The sequence below is a fragment of the Nicotiana attenuata genome, unplaced genomic scaffold, assembly GCF_001879085.1.
Source record: "Nicotiana attenuata strain UT unplaced genomic scaffold, NIATTr2, whole genome shotgun sequence".
NCBI lineage: Eukaryota > Viridiplantae > Streptophyta > Magnoliopsida > Solanales > Solanaceae > Nicotiana > Nicotiana attenuata.
Window position 1 is genome coordinate 175274 of NW_017671236.1, and position 20261 is coordinate 195534.

The 20261-nt window shown below is 40.0% G+C and overlaps 2 protein-coding genes across 3 annotated transcripts; both read left to right on the forward strand.

Annotated features, from left to right (window-relative positions):
* Window positions 1-7423: 7423 nt before the first annotated feature.
* On the forward strand, window positions 7424-10685 carry LOC109206920 (pentatricopeptide repeat-containing protein At2g20710, mitochondrial-like). Of its 2 annotated transcripts, XR_002064927.1 has the most exons (3): window positions 7424-7780; window positions 8685-10025; window positions 10542-10685. XR_002064927.1 is itself a non-coding variant. In XM_019369792.1 (2 exons), the coding sequence occupies exons 1-2, from the start codon at window positions 7502-7504 to the stop codon at window positions 9864-9866; spliced, it is 1461 nt and encodes a 486-aa protein (XP_019225337.1). In that variant the 5' UTR covers window positions 7424-7501; the 3' UTR covers window positions 9867-10090. The 2 variants fall into 2 exon arrangements, 1 of the variants encoding a protein (XP_019225337.1); XM_019369792.1 differs by lacking the exon at window positions 10542-10685 and having other exon boundaries at window positions 8685-10090.
* A 1067-nt stretch (window positions 10686-11752) lies between these two features.
* Window positions 11753-18615, forward strand: LOC109206912 (pentatricopeptide repeat-containing protein At2g20710, mitochondrial-like). The gene is made up of 5 exons (XM_019369782.1): window positions 11753-11995; window positions 14422-14940; window positions 15110-15370; window positions 18136-18206; window positions 18513-18615. Exons 1-5 carry the CDS (start codon window positions 11753-11755, stop codon window positions 18613-18615), a joined length of 1197 nt encoding a protein of 398 aa, XP_019225327.1.
* The last annotated feature ends 1646 nt before the right edge of the window (window positions 18616-20261 follow it).

Here is a 20261-nt window from a genome sequence, read left to right on the forward strand (position 1 = left end):
GAGCTATGGGCCTCCGCTAAGATCAACTCTCTAATCCCATCAACATTGGGCACACAAACTCGCCCCTGCAGTCTCAAGACACCATCATCATCTAAGGTCACCTTCTTGTCACCTCCATGCTGCACCGTGTCTCTCAGGACACACAAATGGGGATCATCAAACTGCCGATCACGGATACGCTCCAATAATGAAGAACGAGCAACCGTGCAAGCTAACACTCGGCTAGGCTCAGAGATATCCAACCTCACAAATCGATTGGCCAAAGCCTGAACATCCAAAGCAAGCGGCCTCTGGCTGGTCGGGATATAAGCAAGACTACCCATGCTAGCGGACTTCCTACTCAATGCATCGGCCACCACATTGGCCTTCCCCGGGTGGTACAAGATAGTAACATCATAATCTTTCAGCAACTCCAACCACCTCCTCTGCCTCAAATTCAACTCCTTTTGCTTGAACAAGTACTGAAGACTCTTGTGATCAGTGTACACCTCACACGTCACACCATATAGATAATGCCTCCAAATCTTCAAAGCATATACAATGGCTGCCAACTCTAGATCATGAATCAGATAATTCTTCTCGTGGATCTTCAACTGCCTCGAAGCATAGGCTATGACTCTGCCATCTTGCATCAATACTGCACCAAGCCCCATACAGGAAGCATCACAATAGTCTGTATAAGGCCCTGAACCTGTGGGCAACACCAATACTAGTGCCGTAGTCAGAGCTGTCTTGAGCTTCTGAAAGCTCGCCTCACACTCATCCGACCATCTGAACTGGGCACCCTTCTGGCTCAACCTGGTCATCGGGGCTGCGATAGATGAAAACCCCTCCACGAATTGACGATAATAGCCTGCTAACCCCAAGAAACTCCGAATCTCCGTAGCTGATGTTGGTCGAGGCCAGTTCTTAACTGCCTCAATCTTCTTCGGGTCCACCTGAATACCCTCTACTGATACGACATGCCCAGAAATACAATCGAACTGAACCAGAACTCACACTTCGAGAACTTAGCATATAACTGACTATCCTTCAGAGTCTGAAGAACCACTCTGAGGTGCTGCTCGTGCTCCCCCTGACTGCGGGAGTACACCAGAATATCATCAATAAAGACTATCACGAACAAGTCCAAATAAGGCCTGGACACTCGATTCATCAACTCCATAAATGCTGTTGGGGCATTGGTCAACCCAAATGACATGACCAGGAACTCGTGTGCCAGTACCGAGTGCGGAATGCTGTCTTAGGGACATCGGATGCCCTAATCCTCAACTGATGGTAGCCAGATCTCAAGTCTATCTTTGAAAACACCTTTGCACCCTGAAGCTGGTCGAACAAATCATCAATCCTCGGTAGTGGATACTTGTTCTTTATCGTCACTTTGTTCAACTGCCGGTAATCAATGTACATCCTCATCGAACCGTCCTTTTTCTTCCCAAATAACACCGGCGCACCCCAAGGCGAGATGCTGGGTTTAATGAAACCCTTCTCAAGCAAATCCTGCAACTGACCCTTTAACTCTTTCAACTCCGGCGGGGCCATGCGATACGACGGGATAGAAATGGGCTGGGTGCCCGGAGCCAAATCAATACAAAAATCGATATCCCTATCGGGCGGCATACCCGGTAGGTCTGAAGGGAAAACCTCGGGGAACTCCCGAATAATAGGAACAGAATCAATAGAAGGGACCTCTGCACTGGAATCGCTAACATACGCCAGATAAGCTAAACACCCCTTCTCGACCATGCGTCGAGCCTTCACATATAAGATAACACTGCGAGTGGCATGACCTGGGGTCCCTCTCCACACCAAACAGGGCAAATCTGGTAAAGCCAAGGTCACGGTCTTGGCGTGACAATCCCAGATTGCATGATACGGGGACAACCAATCCATCCCTAATATGACGTCGAAATCCACCATGTCTAAGAGCAATAAATCAACACGGGTCTCAAGACCCTCAAACACTACCACACAGGAATGATGAACTCGGTCGACCACTATAGAATCACCCACAAGTGTAGATACATATACAGGAACACCCAAAGCATCACTAGGCATAACCAAGTACGGTGCAAAATAGGATGACACATACGAATACGTAGACCCAGGGTCAAATAGCACTGAAACATCCCTATCACAGACCAAAATAGTACCTGTAATAACTGCATCTGAAGACTCAGCCTCTGGCCTAGCTGGAAGAGCATAACACTAGGGGCTGGGGCCCACCTCCCTGAACCCACATCTCTGGAACGGTCGGCTGCTGGCTGGCCTCTACTCTGGTGGTCCGAGCTCCACCTCTACTGATCCTTACCTCCACCTCTATGACCTCTACCCCCGCCTCTAGCTGGCTGGGCGGCCTGTGGATCACCTGATGCCTGAATCATGGGGCGAGGACCCTGCTGCTGGGAACTACCTGAAGCTCGAGGGCAAAATCTGACAATGTGACTCGGGTCACCACAACCGTAACAAGCCCTCGACTGCTGACCTTGTCGACCTGAATGTCCTCCCCGGAAGCTCTGAAGTGGCGGTGCACTGATAGGAGCTGGTGGTGCACTGAAAGACTGCCGATCAAAATAATGCGGCTGAGAACCACTACCTCCTGAAGTACCATGAGAGACCTGGAGAGCTGACTGAAAGGGCCTCGGAGGATGACCTCTACCATAAGAATCTCTACCTACAGACGAGGTACCACTGAATCTACCTGCATGAAGGGGCCTCTTATCTGACCCATGACCACCTCCCCGTGCATGAGCCATCTCAACTCTACGGGCCGCATTGGCCGCCTCCTGAAAAGAAATCTCACCCGGCTCCCATAGCCATAATGGAGACGGATCGGCTGAATTAATCCCTCAATAAACCTCCGCACCCTCTCTCTCGGTGGGGAGTATAACATAGCGATGGCGAGCTAGATCAATGAATCGAGTCTCAATCTGTGTGGCTGNCAGAATCGCACGACAAGAAAGAACAAAGTGAGATTTTCCTAACTCTGTAGCCTCTGGGGGATAAATACAGACGTCTCCGTACCGATCCCTCAGACTCTACCGAGTTTGTCCGTGAGTTGTGAGACCTATGTAACCTAGTGCTCTGATACCAACTTGTCACGACCCGGATTTCCCACCCTCGAGAGTCGTGATGGCGCCTACTGTTAGGAGCTAGGCAAGCCAATTAGTTATTATCTCTTTTAGCAAACCTCGACATTAATAAAAACAACGTAACATTTAATAGAAAAGCGAAAGTCTTAAATATAAATAAACTGAAAGCAATGCGGAAGTTCAATACAACTTTACCCAAGGACTGGAGTCACAAACTCACGAACGTCTAGAGAATGCTAAATACAATGTCTGAATAAAAACATAGTTTTGTTTGTTCCGGTACAAAGGATAACCAACTAAAGTAAAGATAGAAGAAACTCCGCGCCTGCGGACGTCAGCAAGGCTACCTCGGTGTCTCTGGACTGAAGTCAGCTCCCAAATCTACTATTGCTGTCCAAAAGCTGCTCTGGCACCGTGATCTGTGCAAAAAGATGCACAGAGTGTAGCATCAACACAACCGACCCCATGTGCTGGTAAGTGCCTGGCCTAACCCCGGCGAAGTAGTGACGAGGCTAGACCAGACTACCAAACAAACCTGTGCAGTTCAATATATATACATGTATGCAATATAAAGGTATACAGAAATTAACCAATCAAGGGGGAGGGGGAGCATGTTGTAGGGGCTGTAACTGTTCAGGTATAAAAATCAATAATTAAGGAAGGAAACAGTACAACTACAATATCAACGAAAGTAGGAAATCAACAGTTGCACGACACCATCCTTCGTGCTTTTACTCTCATTCTCACCCAAACAATCGTATAAAGTGCACGACATCACCCTTCGTGCTTTACCTCACAATGATGGCATGGAATGATCCTTCGTGCATAAACACTCATATCATGGCACGGAATGTTCCTTCGTGCAATAGTAATCATATCATGGCACGGAATGTTCCTTCGTGCATTAGTAATCATATCATGGCACGGAATGTTCCTTCATGCATTAGTATTCATATCACAATCGTGCACGACATCACCCTTCGTGCTTTATCACTCGTCCTCACCCAAACAACAATCACCAACAATGGGGCGAGGGAATAAACAAACAAAATAGGTATCCCGGCAAGGGAACAATAACAACAATTTCAATATCCCGGCAAGGGAGAAAAAGTCTACCAAACATCAAAACATCCCGGCAAGGGAATAACCAATAACTCATTAGCTTTCTTTCATTTCTTACTTCACATCTCACTATATCACTTGGGCCAATGCTCCCAAGAATCTTATAATCTCAGATACCTTTTTAATTCGTATTACAACCAAGCCACTACACCACTAAAATCAAATGATCATAATGTTTTTCACATGTTCTTTACAATATATAGAAGTCATCAATTAACATGAAATCCACAACAAAATCATGATAATCACCCTATAAGGACTCACGGTCATGCTAGACACCAATGTATAGATACTCGTCACCATGCCTATACATCGTACTCGATCAATTAGCAAATAGCAAACAAGACTCAACTCCTATTCCCTCAATCTAGGGTTAAACCAAACACTTACCTCAACTTCACGGCTAATTCAATCCTCAACAACCGCTTTGCCTCTCGAATTCGGCTCCAACTCAACCAAATCTACGCAATAATGACTTCACATTATCAATATGTGCTAAACAAATCGAACCCAATGTCTAATTATAGCTTTTGCATCCATTTACCCCAAAGGTCAAAAATGCCCCCGGGCCCATATGGTCAAAACCCGAGGTTCGAACCGAAACCCGATTACCCATTCCCCCATGAACTCAGATATATAATTTATTTTGGAATCGGACCTCGAATTGAGGTCCAAAACCCCCAATTTTAGAAAACCTAGGTTCTACCAAAATTTCCCCATTAAAATCTTTGTTTTTAAGTTGAAGTTATGTTTAAAGATGCTAAGGAGTAAAGAAAATGAGTTAGAAATCACTTACGAATCGTTTTGGAGAAGAAGAATCGTTTGGAAAATCGCCTCTTATGTTTTGGGTTTTGAAAAAAGTGAAAAATGACTGAAATTCCCGACCTTATATAACCTCTGAAGACCCAGCGCGGACCGCACAAAAATGGACCGCGGCTGCGCTGAAGAACTGTACACACACCACTCTCTGAACTCTCCAGCGCGGACCGCACAAAGGGGAACGCGGCCGCGCTGGTAGACCTGGGAAATGTTGGCTCTCTGAAGTTAGCTACGCGGACCGCGCATGGACGACCGCGGCCGCGCAGCTTCCACCGCGGACCGCACTAAGGCGACCGCGTCCGCGCAGCACGCACCGCGGACCGCGCTAAGGCGACCGCGGGCGCGCTGGAGCCTGCAACTCCCTGAACCTGCAACATCTGCTATTTCTAAGTCTAAGACCTCCCGGGGCCTACTCAAAACTCACCCGAGCCCTCAGGGCTCCAAACCGAACATACACATAACTCCAAAAACACCCTACGGACTTACCTGTGCGATAAAATCGCCAAAATACATCAAAAACAACGGATCAAGCCTCAAAACTCATGAATTCTTCCCAATTTTCATAAAACATCAATTTTTCTTCCATTTTAAGTCCGAAACACGTCAAACGACGTCTGATTTCAACCAAACTTTACAGAAAGCGTTTAAACCATATATAAGACTTGTATCGGGCGCCGGAACCAAAAATACGGGCCCGATACCACAGTCTTTTAATCAAATTTCATTTCCAGTTCCCTTGATAAATTTCAGAAAAACAATTTCTTTTAAAAATTCATTTTTTGGGCTCGGAACCTCGGATTTCGATTCCGGGCATACGCCCGAGTCCCATATTTCTCTGCGGACCCTCCGAGACCGTCCAATCACGGGTCCGGGTCCGTTTACCCAAAATGTTGACCAAAGTCAACTTTAATCATATTAATATCAAAATTCATCATTTTTTTCACACAGAATTCATATTTAAGCTTTCCCGCTACGCGCCCGGACTGCGCACGCAAATCGAGGCGACTAAAAATGAGGTTTTCAAGGCCTCGGAAGCACGGAATAAATGAGAAAACAGGTGATGACCCTTTGGGTCGTCACACAAAATTGCTTAATAATTTTTTTAATACTTAAATACTCAAATTTACTCAATGATACTCTCAAACTCAAAAAAAAAAAAAAAACTCAGAAGTCAAAAGGCCTTTTCTAATTGTTTACCCATTTTATAGTTCTTTTTCTTTGTAAAAGAGTACTTTTTATCCCTTTCTGCAAAGTGCAAACTACACATAATCTTTATCCTCCAATGCTTGCTATGCTTTCACGCTTGTAGCTTCCTTCTTTACGTTTTAGTTTCTTTAATTTTTTTGTTGTTGCTCTTTTTTGTTTATTCTTTTCATTTTAGTTTTTTATTATGCAAATTTTCTTATGTTATTCCAATTCAGATATTTTATGGAGTCTTTATTCCAAAATATATTCTACTTGTATTGCTATCATGAGTATCTGTGATTTGTTTTATAGTTTTAGATTTTCAAACAATAACTTTTTATTATTTTCAGTTTTATTTTTTAAATTATTAGGAATTAGAGTATCATTTTTTCCAGCTTTAGTATGTACCGTCATTATCATGTTATTGGTGTTCACGCACATTTTAGCATGTTTATATAAATATATACATTTTCCTGTTAATTTTATAGTTTTCTTAATTTTTTTAATAAGTTTTAATATATTCCTGTTAGTTACTCCATATAAGTACTACTATTAATTTATATAATATTAAAATTTGAATATCATGGGGCTTACGCCCGCGCCTCGTGCGATGCATATAAAACCGGGAGAAATTTAAAAATAGCCAGATTTACAACTGGTCATTCAAAAATAGCCCAGTTTCAAAAGTAATCGAAATTTAGCTACTTTTCATGTAAAGATAAATCTGAGCGAAAACACTGTTCAAAACCCGAAAAACACGCCAGTATATTATGCTGGAGTTCCAGCATAAGTATACTTGAACTCCATCATATTATACTGGAGTTCTAGGATAAGTATGCTGGAACTCCAGTATAATATGATGGAGTTCTAGCATAAGTACACTAGAACTCCAGCATAATATACTGGAGTTCCAGCAAGTATACCGGTCCAGCATAATATACTGGATTTTAGAGCACCGGTGTTCCAGTCTCCAATATATTATACCAGCTAAGTATACCGGTCCAGCATAATATGTTGGAGTTCATACACAGGTGCACCGAACTCCAGTATATTATGCTGGACCGGTCTTTGTTACAGCAAAATAGTGGCTATTTTTCATTGAAATAGTAAACGCTGGCTATTTTTGAATGACCGGTCCGAAAACTGGCTATACCGTGCTATTTTGACTATAAAACCTTCGTTTACGCTTTGGGCCTTTTATAACACTGTGTACAATCTGCAAAATTCCATTTTCTTTCTTTTGCTCGCTCGGGAAAGTTTTGAGAAATTTACACTCTCTAAATATGGTGAAGCTTCTCCAGCAGAGTGGTGTTGCTGGTCTGAAATCATGGTCTAAATGTAATCCTACTTCTCTTATCAGATTTTCTACCAATTCTCAAACCCTAGCATCTTCGTCAGAGGAAGACAATCTCAAAAAGCTGATACGTTATGCACCCTCTACTGTGCCCGTTATACCAATAATTAACCAATGGGTTAATGAAGGGAAGACCGCGGAGTATGATGACCTCAAGAAATCTATCAAGTATCTCAGGGCAGTCAGGCGCTTCAACCATGCTCTTCAGGTACCTCTCTCTCTCTCACTCTCTAAATTGCTTTGTTTATTTTGTTTAATTTTTGAAATGGGTTGACAGCAACGTGGTAACCCGGTCAAAGGAGCTAGTCTTGAACTTTTGAACTTTGGGTAGGTTATGTGACCAATTGGCAGAACTTTTGACTTTTGACATTGGAGCCATTGATCAGGTGACCTGCCCAAAGGCCAATAATTAAAGACCAGGTGTCCTATTCTGCCATTTCCGGAACCTACACATCTAATTTTAAGAAGGGGGTCAAGTGCACAAATAGCCGCTACATAGCCGAATTTACAAATTGGATAAAGTTTAGTCAAGCTCCAAGTTCAGACACCTTCTGGCACAAGTTAGGATCTGGCAATTCAAAATGGTCTAAAGTTTGATTATGGTAGTTCAAATTTCATACCTTCGAGTCTGAAGTTAGACTCTGGCATTCAAAATTTTAGACCGGAGTGTCTGAAGAAAGTTTGCCGAAGCTTGCTAAACTTTCAATAGCTTTTAAAAACTGGTTATGTTTTTATTCGGTGCTGTTTCTACTGAGTGCTTTCCTTTCACTATATCATAGTGTGTGTAGTTCATGATCGTTGAGTCAATAATGCTTTGCCAATGAAAGGTTAGGTTTAGATTTGATTTTTGTTCATTGAAAGACGTCATTAATAATCTGAAGCAAACTATGTAACCTAAAATAATACTTTAAGAAGGAAAACTATATTCTAGTATGCAACTCAGGATTGAAAAACTAGAATTCATTCAACTCTACTTATCCAAAAAAACAATAAAAACTAGAGTTGATTCAGCCTTGGGTGCACTCAATTTCTTTTATTTTTTTTGATTCCTTTCCCCCTTGTTTATGCGCTGTGTCCAGATTCAATTTTCTGCTTCTTAATTTTTGTCTCAGATTTATGAATGGATTAACAACTCAGAGCGTCCTCATTTATCGTCTAGAGATGTTGCAGTCCGACTGGATTTGATATCAAAAGCTCACGGTCTGGAAGCAGCAGAGGAGTATTTCGTTAGCATTCCAGATAATCTGAGAGCTCCTTGTGTATATGTCGCTCTTTTGAACTACTATGCTGATGCAAAATCATTGATAAAAGCGGAAGGTACAATGCAAAAGATGAGGGATCTGGGAATTGCTGATGTACTGACTTACACTATTATGATGAAACTGTATGTTAAAATGGGAGATCTTGAGAAACTACACTTGTTAGTGCAAGAGATGGAAGATAAGGGAATTGCTGGTAATGCATTCTCCTACACTATCCACTTAAATGCATATGCATCTGTTCCCGATATTAAGGAGATGGAGAAGCTTTTGATGAAGATGGAAAAAGAACTGCTGCTGATTGAATGGAATGGTTATGCAGTCGCTGCCAAAGGCTACATGAAAGCTGGTGATGTAGAAAAGGCTTCAGAGGTATTGAATAAATGCGAGCACCTAAGTAAGGGGAAAAATGCAAGGCTTGCTAATGAAGTCATTCTTTCCCTCTATGCTAGTATGGGAAAGAAAAATGATGTCTATCGTATATGGAACAAATTAAAGAATAGATGTAATGTCTGCAGTTCAAGTTATCTTTCCATGATAAGTGGACTGGAAAAGTTAAATGATATTGATGGTGCAGAGAAGATATTTGCCGAGTGCGAAGCAAAAGAGGTATATTTTGACATTAGAATTCCAAATCTGCTCATAGCCATTTACGGCAGAAAGGGTCATTTGGAGAAGGCTGAATCCATTATAGAAGGACTCTTGGAGAGTGGGAAGAGGCCAAACTATAGAACATGGGATCATTTAGCACTCGGATATTGTTCACACTATCAGATGGAGAAGGCAGTTGAAACTTTGAAGAAAGCAATCTTGGCTAGTGAGCCACTGTGGAAGCCAAATATTCACAGTTGGGCTCCGTGTGTTGATTACTTGCAATCGAATGGAGATACTGAAAGAGCAGATGAGATTAAAAAATTGCTGGAGGAGCGAGGCCTCTTCTCAGCAGAGTATGAAAAGTCTGAGAACTGCATTAGAAATGGAAATTGTGGTTCCGAAGAACTTGATGTAACAGAAGAACTTGAGGAGACTGGATGACCACTGTTGTAGGAACTCTCTAGGGTACTTGATGGAGGATTACTTGTTTGAGGATGTTAGAATAGAATATTAGAACTGTTAGGTTCTTAAATAGTTAAGTATGATATTTGTTCACATTGGACAACTACCATATGTACATTAGTAAATATCTACGCACAGGTGCGTCTTGTATTTATCAAATTATCAAGTAAGCAATATTATAAATGTTCTCTGTGATTTTCTCACAATCTGTCTTCTCTAAATTAAGATAGTCCCTGGGAAACACTGTGCGCTTTTTTTTGTTTAGCTACATCATTCTATTGAAGTGTTTAAGAGTTGAGAAATATGATATATAATTATTTTGTTATCTGTTCTTGCATTTTTCTATTAGCTTTTCTGACACAAATTGATGAACGAGGATGATATAAACTGGGAAAACACAAATCTGATGGTGTTTTTGGTAATTGGTAGCATGCCAATGAGTTGGTGTACTTTTAGATTGTTATGTTTGGTTTGCTCTTTTTTCAGCCTAGTAAGGTCCTTTTATTTTGGGCATGTTATGTTTGGTTTGCTCTATTTTCAGCCTAGTAAGGTCCTCAAGAGAGTATTTACTTCATACTTCAATCAATAGCAGTTCCTCTGTTTTACTAACAGGACATATCTGATCCAATTCTTCATCTGCCGTTTCTTTTGCAGCATAGGAGTACATATTGATAAGCTTAAAACTTATGTAAGTGGTCTTAAATAAGTACACTTGTCGCAGCTCCATCAGCTTTGGGCTACCAATCAAACTATTATGACCCTGAACTCCCAGGAAATTCTTCAGGTTTGCAACAGGAAGACCAGTTTCTTTAAAAGATATGTAGAATTGTTTCTCTTTTCATTTGCATTTAATTTTGAAGTAAAGTTGTTTGACAGTTGAGGGAAGGAGGGGGGGGGGGGGGGGTTTAAAGGAGGAAGAGGAGGTAAAATTAGGTTTAAGGTTTAACAGTTTTGGGGATTTTGCTGATAATTGATTACTTTCCTAATCTTATCTAACTGATAGAATTGTTTTTCTTTAAGCTCCAATTTTTTAAATTCACAAGGCAAAGCTCCATTTTTGAAATTCACAAGGCAATTGTTTTTCTTTAAGCACTCGATATCTGAAACCCAATAAAGTAATTGTTTCTGGCAATAATTTGGATTAGCGACGGATAAATCCATTAAGGAGGGATAATACTCTCTATTGTACGATTTCTATTTTTAGACCTCGAACTTAAATCTTTGTTAGGAATAAAGAGATTCAACTATCCAACACTCTTTTCTTTTATACAACATGGCTTTTTTGTTCTTTTTATTTTTGACATAGGGTCGACTTAAATAGAGCATTCAACGGGAAGCTTTCGTAAAAGTTTTTTTTTTCTTTTTGTTTTTGTTACTCTTCGACTGGGAAGAGAGGGTAAGAGACTGATGAGATAATATATTTACTCCCTCTGTCTCATTTTATGTGATGGAATTTGACTGGACACAAAGTTTAAAAAAAGAAGTTATATTATCTTTTACTATAGAAAGGTATCATTCTTTGTGGTACTAAATCACATAAATTGGGACATAGTGGATGTTAATTTAAGTAGCTTTGTCAACGACGCGTAAGTTCACAGGATGCGGTCCATCTACTTTATGCCGGCAAGCCAAGAGATGATAAATTCCAAAAAATATTCTCCTTGTATTGAAGTATTTGATATTGTGTGATTACCTTAACTTGTTCAAATGTTTTTCTGATATATAATAGAAATAGTTTACATTAATTTTGAAAATAATACTTATTGGCATTAAGTCATCTGAAATCACTAATTTCTCAACTCTTGAAGAATCTCCAGCAGAGTATTGCTGGTCTGAAATTATTATGGTCAGGCCCTACTTCTCTTATGGTTCTCCGATTTCCGTCGTATGATACCAATTCTGAAACCCTAGCCTCTTCCTCAGCAGCTCCAATTTCAAAGGAGGAAGACAATCTCTACCAAAGGCTGATATTGCATGCACATTCTACTGTCTCCATTCTTCCAATAATTAAGCAGTGGGTTAGTGAAGGAAAGTCCGTTAAGTATGAGGACCTCAAGAAAGCTATCAAACAACTCAAGGCATTACGGCGCTTCAAGCATGCTCTCCAGGTTCTTTCTCTCTCTCTAAATAGTTTCTTTAATTTAGTTTAACGTTGAAGCGGGTCAACAGTGACATTAGTGGGTTTAAAGAATAACCTAAATTACAAACTATTTAATATTTACCCGTCTCAGGATCAACTTCAGGTCTGAGACTGAAGTGGAAACTCCCAGGTATTAAGATTCAAACTTCAGACCTATGGGTCTAAAGTTGTGGTCTGAAGTGGGGGACTACCAAGTCTAACTTCAGAACCAAATGTGGGTCAGATTGTTTCTTCAACCTGTAATTCAATCATGCCCTTTAGCACAGTAATTTCGTCATTTTTTCTCCAAAATCATTGGAACAACTGCCTTTTCACATCCTCAGTGGGCGTTTACTTCTCTGAACTTCCAATCTCTTTTTCTTTGGTTTCCTCTTCGAGCCCTTAAATTACTTTGCTCCATCGTCATCCACCAGCCGTTTAGCTCGTGTGCTAGTGGTGGAAGCTGTACAATAGAGATCACCTGCAAATTCAAAGAAGAAGAACAAGCAGTAAATTGTCTGAAGTTGCCCTCTTCAGGCTAAAATTTAAATACTTTGGAAAAACTGGGTAAGCTTTAAATAACACATGTACAAACGGATACCTGGTGCAAATCCTACGACTGGTCCTCGCTAAACGGGTTGGGCCAAGCCAATGGTAAAAATGATACCAGGTAGCCACTTTTAGGGCATACGTTGAGATATAGCTATCCATTAAGTGTTTGAATAATAGCCACAACTTTAAAATGCCAACGAGTTTGAAAGATAAGCCACTTTTTTTGAACTTTAGGACTGTTTCAGTTTTTTTCCTTTCTGATGTTTTTTCCCTGAAGTTTGAACTGCTGTAGGAACTTCAAGAAAAAATCCTGAACTTACAGTTCAAACTTTAGGATTCTTCCTGAAATTTGGACTGAACTTCAGGAAATTGATAGACAGAAACCAAACCCCTTGTTTTGCTTGGGGATGAAGCAACAGTGGAACTAGTCTTACAACAGATATCATCTTTAAATGTGACTGAGCATATTAAATCTTCAACAAAACACAAACAACATGAAGAGCGCAAGAGTACTGAGTACCTAGATATGTACACTAAATTCCATACATGGTCAATAATCACAATGGGTTACTTTGCCTGTCATCGACTTGCTCTGCTGCTGCCTCGCACACTAACATGTTTGTTTAACACATGTATATATTTTAAAGTTAAATTGGGAGCAAATGCAACCCAAGGTTATCTTTTGTTTTTTCTTCTCCTTTTCTTTTCTTATTTTGGAAAGAATATATGAAAGAAAGAACTGTGTACAAAAACATTAAACTGCATGTCACATAACATGGTAATGGCAATGGTGCCTTGGAAATAAAAGGTTTAAGGTTTGAAATTTGTTCTATGACACTATTGCATAGACATTCTTAATAATCTGAAGCAATGATATCAGTAACATAAAATAATATGTTAAAAAGGAAAACTAAATTCAAGTTGCAACTCAGGAGTGAACGATTAGAGTTGACTCAACCATGCTGCACTCACTTAATAATAAGTGCAAATTGGTCTAGCCTCTAGGTTCCAGCAATTTTTTTCTTCACGTTTCCCCCCTTTTTACTGTGCTGTGCAGAGGCGGCTTAACCCCCAGGCAGCTAAAGCGGCCGCTTTAGGCCTCACAAAATTAAAGGCCCCAAAAACTACTCTTTTTATATAATTTAAATATTATTATACTTATTATTAAATAGTGATAAGAAATTTTTTCAACCATCTTTTGCTACCTTGTCACCAATCATTAATAACATAGTTTTATATTTTATGTTATCTTTTTTTGGAGTTGGGGTAAGGTCTGCGTACACACTGCCCTCCCCAGACCCCACGAGTGGGATTTTACTCGGTTGTTGTTATTCTTTTTTTTTTTTGGGGGGGGGGGGGGGGGGGAAGTTGGTTGAGAAAATTCAAATGAAAGTGAAAGACAATTAAATTTGTAATTACTTCCTAGTTCTTCTTACTCCAACTTGAATAAATTTTATTTACAACTCTAACTTTGTAAGATATTTTCTTTCAAGATCTTTGTACACACGCTTCAAGCTAATTAGATTGTAAAATATTTATCATCTTTGTAAATACAAATTCCTACATGATTGTTACTTTGGGAGGCAAATAGTGAGTTATGTTGATGGTCATGTGAAAAGAAAAAATTAAAAATTAAACTTAGTAAAATTTATCAAAGGTTAGTAATGTTTCAACAAAGATTAAAGGTTGGTTATAGATGAAATTGCATCTCAAAAAGTAAAACGAATAAACTTCAACAAAAATATCTAAAATTATTAAACAAGTTTAAGGCCTCGTATTACGTCTTGGCTTTAGGCCTCCCAATACCATTGAGCCGCCTCTGGTGCTGTGTCAGGTTCAGTTTGCTTCTTATGTTTGTTTCAGATTTATGAATGGATTAACAACTCTGAGCGTCTTTATCTATCACCTGGAGATGTTGCAGTTCGGCTGGATCTGATATCAAAAGCTAACGGTCTGAAAGCAGCAGAGAAGTATTTCGCTAGCACTCCAGATATTCTGAGAGCTTCTTGTGTGTATGGTGCTCTTTTAAACTGCTATGCCGATGCAAAATCATGGAGTAAAGTGGAAGGAACAATGCAAAAGATGAGGGATTTGCAGGATGCTACTTTAGTGACTTATACTATTATGATGAACCTTTATGCTAAAATGGGAAACCTTGAGAAACTACACTTGTTAGTGCAAGAGATGGAATATAAAGGAATTGCAGGTGATAGTATCTCCTATAATATCCGCTTAAATGCATATGCATCTGTTCCTGATGTAATAGGGATGGAAAAGCTTTTGATGAAGATGGAAGAAGATCCTCCGCTGATTGAATGGGATGCTTATGCAGTAGCTGCCAAGGGCTACATGAAAGCTGGTGATGTAGAAAAGGCTTCAGAGGTATTGAAAAAATGTGAGTGCCTTAGGGGAAAAAGTTGCTAATGAGACGCTGCTTACCCTCTATGCTAGTATGGGAAAAATGATGTCTATCATATGTGGAAAAAATTAAAGAATAAAGGTAAGGGTTTCCTGTTTAAGTTATCTTTGCATGATGCGTGGACTGCAAAAGTTAGATGATATTGATGGCTCAGAGAAGATATTTGCTGAGTGGGAAGCGGATAAAGTAAATTTTGACATTAGAATTCCAAATTTTCTCATATGCATTTACTGCAAAAAGGGTCATTTGGAAAAGGCTGAATCTGTTATTGAAAGACTCTTGGAGAGTGGGCTGATGAGGAGAAACTATAGGGCATGGGATGATCTGGCACAGGGATATTGTTCACAAAATCAGATGGAGAAGGCAGTTGAGACATTGAAGAGAGCAATCTTGGTTAGTGAGTGTAACGACCTGGCCGGTCGTTTTTAGAATTTACGCCCTGATCCCCTATTAACTGCTTCCCCCGTGTTTGTTTCTGCTATTTTGATTCGCCGGGATGTTTGGTTTTGAGTTTCGGAGTGTTTTGGGACACTTAGTCCCTAAATGAGAGCTTAAGTGTTAGAAATTTGGCCGTAGTCGGACCAGTGTGAAGACGGCCTCGGAATGGAATTCCGATGGTCCCGTTAGCTCCGTTGGGTGATTTCGGGTTTAGGAGCGTGTTCGGATTGTGTTTTGGAGGTCCGTAGCTAATTTAGGCTTGAAATACCGAAAGTTGAATTTTTGAAGTTTCCGGTTCGATAGTGAGATTTTGATCCGAGGGTCGGAATGGAATTTCGGAAGTTGGAGTAGCTCCGTAGGGTTGAATGTGACGTGTGTGCAAAATTTCAGGTCATTCGGACAAGGTTTGAAGACTTTTTGATCGAAAGTGTAATTTGTGAGTTTTTGAAGTTCTTAGGCTTGAATCCGATGTTAAATTGGTGTTTTGATGTTGTTTTGAGTGTTCCGAAGATCGGAACAACTTTGAATGATGTTTTAGGATTGGTTGGCATGTTTGGTTGAGGTCCCGGGGTCCTCGGGTGTGTTTCGGATGCTCAACGGGTCATATTTTGGACTTAGGAAATTGCAGAAAATTGCAGCAGGTCAGTTCTGGTTTCCTTCTTCGCGTTCGCGAGTGGGCAATCGCGTACGCGAAGAGGAGCTGGGGCTGGTGGAGGTTTAACGCTTCGCGTTCGCGTAGGAGGAGAAAATTGGTCATCGCGTTCGCGTCTGGGGCATCGCGTTCGCGAAAGAGGAAAGCTGGACCAAGCGAAGTTGTGCTTCGCGAACGTGAGGGTCCTTCCGCGTTCGCGAAGAAGGAATTATCTGGGCAGTATTTAAATAGCCAATCCGCGACTCTTCTTCATTTTTCCACCATTTTTGAACGGGGTTGAAGCTTTTGAGGGAGATATTTGAGGAAACCAAAGGGGAATCACTTGGAGGTAATATTCTTGACTTCATAACTCGTCTATATGTGATTAAAGGTCTAATTAGTGGTGAAAATTAGGGAAAAATCAGTGCAAAATGGGTAATTAGGGCTTGAGATTTAAGAGACCTTAAAAATGGGTATTTGAGGGGTCAATTGAACTCCGATTTCAGTGTTTTTGATATGTATAGACTCGTGAGAGTATGAGGATTCTGAAAATGTAAATTTTACCCGATTCCGAGACGTGGGCCCGAAGGGCGTTTTGGTCATTTTACCTTATTTCACATATTAGCTTAGAATTTATTTGTAGAATCAGTTACTTGAAGTGTTATTTACATTATGCAATTGAATTGAATAGATTTTGACCATTTGGAGTCGAGCACTCGTGGCAAGAACGTGGTTTCAGGTTGATTTTGAGCCGGTTCGAGGTAAGTGGCTTGTCTAACCTTGTGTGGGGGAAACTCCCCTTAGGATTTGGTATTATTGATATTTGAAATGCCTTGTACGTAAGGTGACGAGTGCGTACTTGTGCTAATTGTTGAAAAATCCGGTTTTCATTAAGTATTTAGAATTGTGTTTTCCTTTCCTGTTTATACTACTTGCAAGTTAAGCCTGTTGTTAGCTTAGGGAAGCATGCCTAATTGATTTAACTGCTTATTTGTTCTAGTGCCCTATTTGAATTATGTGCAGCATGCTAGGTTAGAAATACCTGCTTTACCTTGGTGTGAAATTTGATTGAATTGAGTATTCTTCTTGTTGTTGCTGTGTATTTACTTTGGGACTACGGGACGGTATCCCGGGAGATCCCTTGTATGTTTACATTTGGGACTACAGATTTGTATTCCGGAAGATCCCCCTGCACTTTTACATTGGAACTACGGGATTGCACCCGGTAGATTCCCCAGTATTGAGTATTTATATTTGGGACTATGGATGTAGTATTCCGGTAGATCCCCGCGCATTTATGAGTTGGACTACGGGACTGCACCCGGGAGATCCACTAGATATTTATATTTGGGGACTACAGGACGGTATCCTGGGAGATCCCTCGGTTGTTATCTCTGCGTTGAGCTGTATTTATTTTTCCGTGATTACTTTGTTTCTGTTAAAGTTGCCGTTGTTCTTCTATCCTGTGTTACTTTTTTACTGTTGCACTTAAGTATACTGTCTTATTCTACACTGTTATTATATTTTGTATTTCCTTTAACCTCAGTAGGGCCCTGACCTTCCTCGTCACTACCCGACCGAGGTTAGGCCTGGCACTTACTGAGTACCGCTGTGGTGTACTCATGCCCTTCCTGCACATGTTTTTCATGTGCATATCTAGGTTCTTCGACTCAGCCCTACCATCCTTGAGGCGGGGTGATCCATCAGAGACTTCGAGGTATGTCTGCCGCGTCCGCAGACCGAGGAGTCCCTTTCCATTCTTGCTCATAGTATTAGGCCTTCTGTATTTACTTTTGTTTAGACACTCTGGAGTTAGAACACTGTAGTTATTCCATAGCTTGTGATTTCATGAGATTCCGGGTTTTGGGAAATGTAGTTCATTATAAGAGTTTGATTTGTATTATTTTTGCAGTTTGGATAGTTTATTTCTGTTATTTCTTTTTTTTTTCCCGCAAATTGTTAGGCTTACCTAGTCGTAGAGACTAGGTGCCGTCACGACAGTTCACGGAGGGCGAACTTGGGTCGTGACAGTGAGCCACGATGGAAGCAATGCATTCGCGGTTGGGCTTCCTGTGTTAATTACCTGCAGTTGAATGGAGACTCTGAAAGAGCAGAAGAGATTAAACGATTGCTTGAGGAGCGAGGCGTCTTCTCAGCCGGGTATGAAAAATTGGGAAAGATTACTTGTGTTAGAACATAACACATTGATGTTAGAGGGTTAGATTAAAATCTTACTATTAGAACGGTTAAGTGGTGGTGTTAGAATGTTAGAAGTGCTAAATTCTTAATATGATAGTGTTCACATTGGACAAATACCATATGTATATTGGTTGGTACCTAAAAATAGCCGTGTCTTGTATTTATCAAATTATTGATGAATCAATATGATTCTTCTCCGTTATTTCCTCACTATCTGATTGTTCTAAATTAAGATATCCTTCCCTGGGAAACTCTGCTTGCTTTTAGATGGTTTTGTTTAACTGATTATATAAAACTGGAAAAATACAAATCTGATGGTGGTTTTGGTAGCAGTCCATGTTATGTTTGTGTTTTTCTTTCTTCAGCCTAGTAAGGTCATTCCGATATTATCTTCTTCCCACTTCAATCAATAGCAGCTACTGCGTTTTGCTAACAAGACAATGGGATTCAATGTATATAAATTCAATTGTTGGCCCGCCCTCATTTTTGCAGCGTAGGCGTTTAGGGAAAAAATAAAAAATAGCCAGATTTACAACTGATAATTGAAAATAATCGAAATTTAGCCACTTTTTCGTGTAAAGATTAAATCTGAACAAAAACACTTTAATTGCTGAAATATTCCAGCATAATATGCTAGAGTTCTAATTTTTAATTATGACCTTCCAGCATAATGTGCTGTAATTTCATAATGTGCTGGAGTTCCAACATAATATGTGGGAAGTTTATATGCAGGAACTCCATAATCCAGCATATTATGCTGGAACTTTCCGTGTGTTGGAGTTCCAACATAATATGCTGGAAGCTAAAACGGAGGAGCTCCATAATCCCGCATATTATGCTGGAACTTTCCGTGCTTCAATAAAATAGTGGTTATTTTTCAATAATTTAACACTGGCTATTTTTCGATTACCAGTCCGAAAACTGGCTAGCCCGTGCTATTTCACCGTTTTTGATTAAGGACACCTGAAGCAGCTCCATTAGATTTGGGCTACCAATCAAACTATTATAGCCCAAAATTTCCCAGGCAAAACTTCAAGTTAGCAACATGGAAGCGTAGTTTCCTTTAAAAGAAATGTAAAATTGTTTCTCTTTTCTTTTGCATTTAATTTTGAACTAGAGTTATTTTACAGTTGAAATAGAGGCTGGATATGCTTTGTTGATACTTCAGATCTAAAGTCTTTCACTTAAAACCATTTTTACTATTCTAAACCTTGCACTCCCCTACTTTAAATTTATTGAATTTGATGAGTTACAATTGTTTTTCTCTTCTTCGGACAAATAACTGTAGAGACAAGATGTAGGCTAGCTAGGTTAAATTACCTTGGTCTTGTTCAAATAAGTCTGCCCTTTGAAATATAATAGGCTTATCTTGTCTTTCTGCCCAACTTTAATTATGAATTATGATGTAGGAGAAGGATTCTTTGGAGGGGAGGGAATGGGGACAGAATATAAAAGAAATATATTTTAGAAGCCATCACTGGCCAGTATGCAATTATAGAGAAACATGACAATAATTTTGTGATTGCAAAAAGAATGTAAATTGCATGGGAATGGTGAAACATTATTTTATCAAGAAGAATATGATGCTGCATGACATTATCAAGGAACAAAAAGTCATTTTAATATTTGAAAAAGGAAAGTTGCATAATTATTGGGATGCCTATAATGTGTCTGGTTCAAATGATATGTGACAAAGGCATGTTGATGCATTAAACAATCATATAAAATAAAGTTCATTGTAATTTATTGGAGTATAATATGATCTACAACTTGTGCAAAGTAGATACGACTACGCATTTTCTACATGAAATCAGAGTGGCCCTAACATAGTTTATACCTACTATATTTGTCTTGGATTCAGCACCATTTGTCAACTTGTTTCTTTGTTTATTTGGGAGCAAGACAATCCTATCCTATCCAATTTATGTGGGGTGGCCATTATGCAAACATAATTCCTAAAAGTGTTGTAACAAAGTTATGTCTTCTCTTTCCAATAAAAGGATAGCTCAATATAGC

Bases quoted from the DNA above. Each gene is read 5' to 3' on its own strand.
- LOC109206920 (XM_019369792.1), top strand. From the start codon at position 7,502: ATGGTGAAGCTTCTCCAGCAGAGTGGTGTTGCTGGTCTGAAATCATGG. The intron at 7,781-8,684 runs GTACCTCTCTCT...TTTTTGTCTCAG, and splicing joins GCTTCAACCATGCTCTTCAG to ATTTATGAATGGATTAACAA.
- LOC109206912 (XM_019369782.1), top strand. From the start codon at position 11,753: ATGGTTCTCCGATTTCCGTCGTATGATACCAATTCTGAAACCCTAGCC. The intron at 15,371-18,135 runs GTTAGTGAGTGT...AATTACCTGCAG, and splicing joins CATTGAAGAGAGCAATCTTG to TTGAATGGAGACTCTGAAAG. The intron at 18,207-18,512 runs GTATGAAAAATT...GCTTGCTTTTAG, and splicing joins CGAGGCGTCTTCTCAGCCGG to ATGGTTTTGTTTAACTGATT.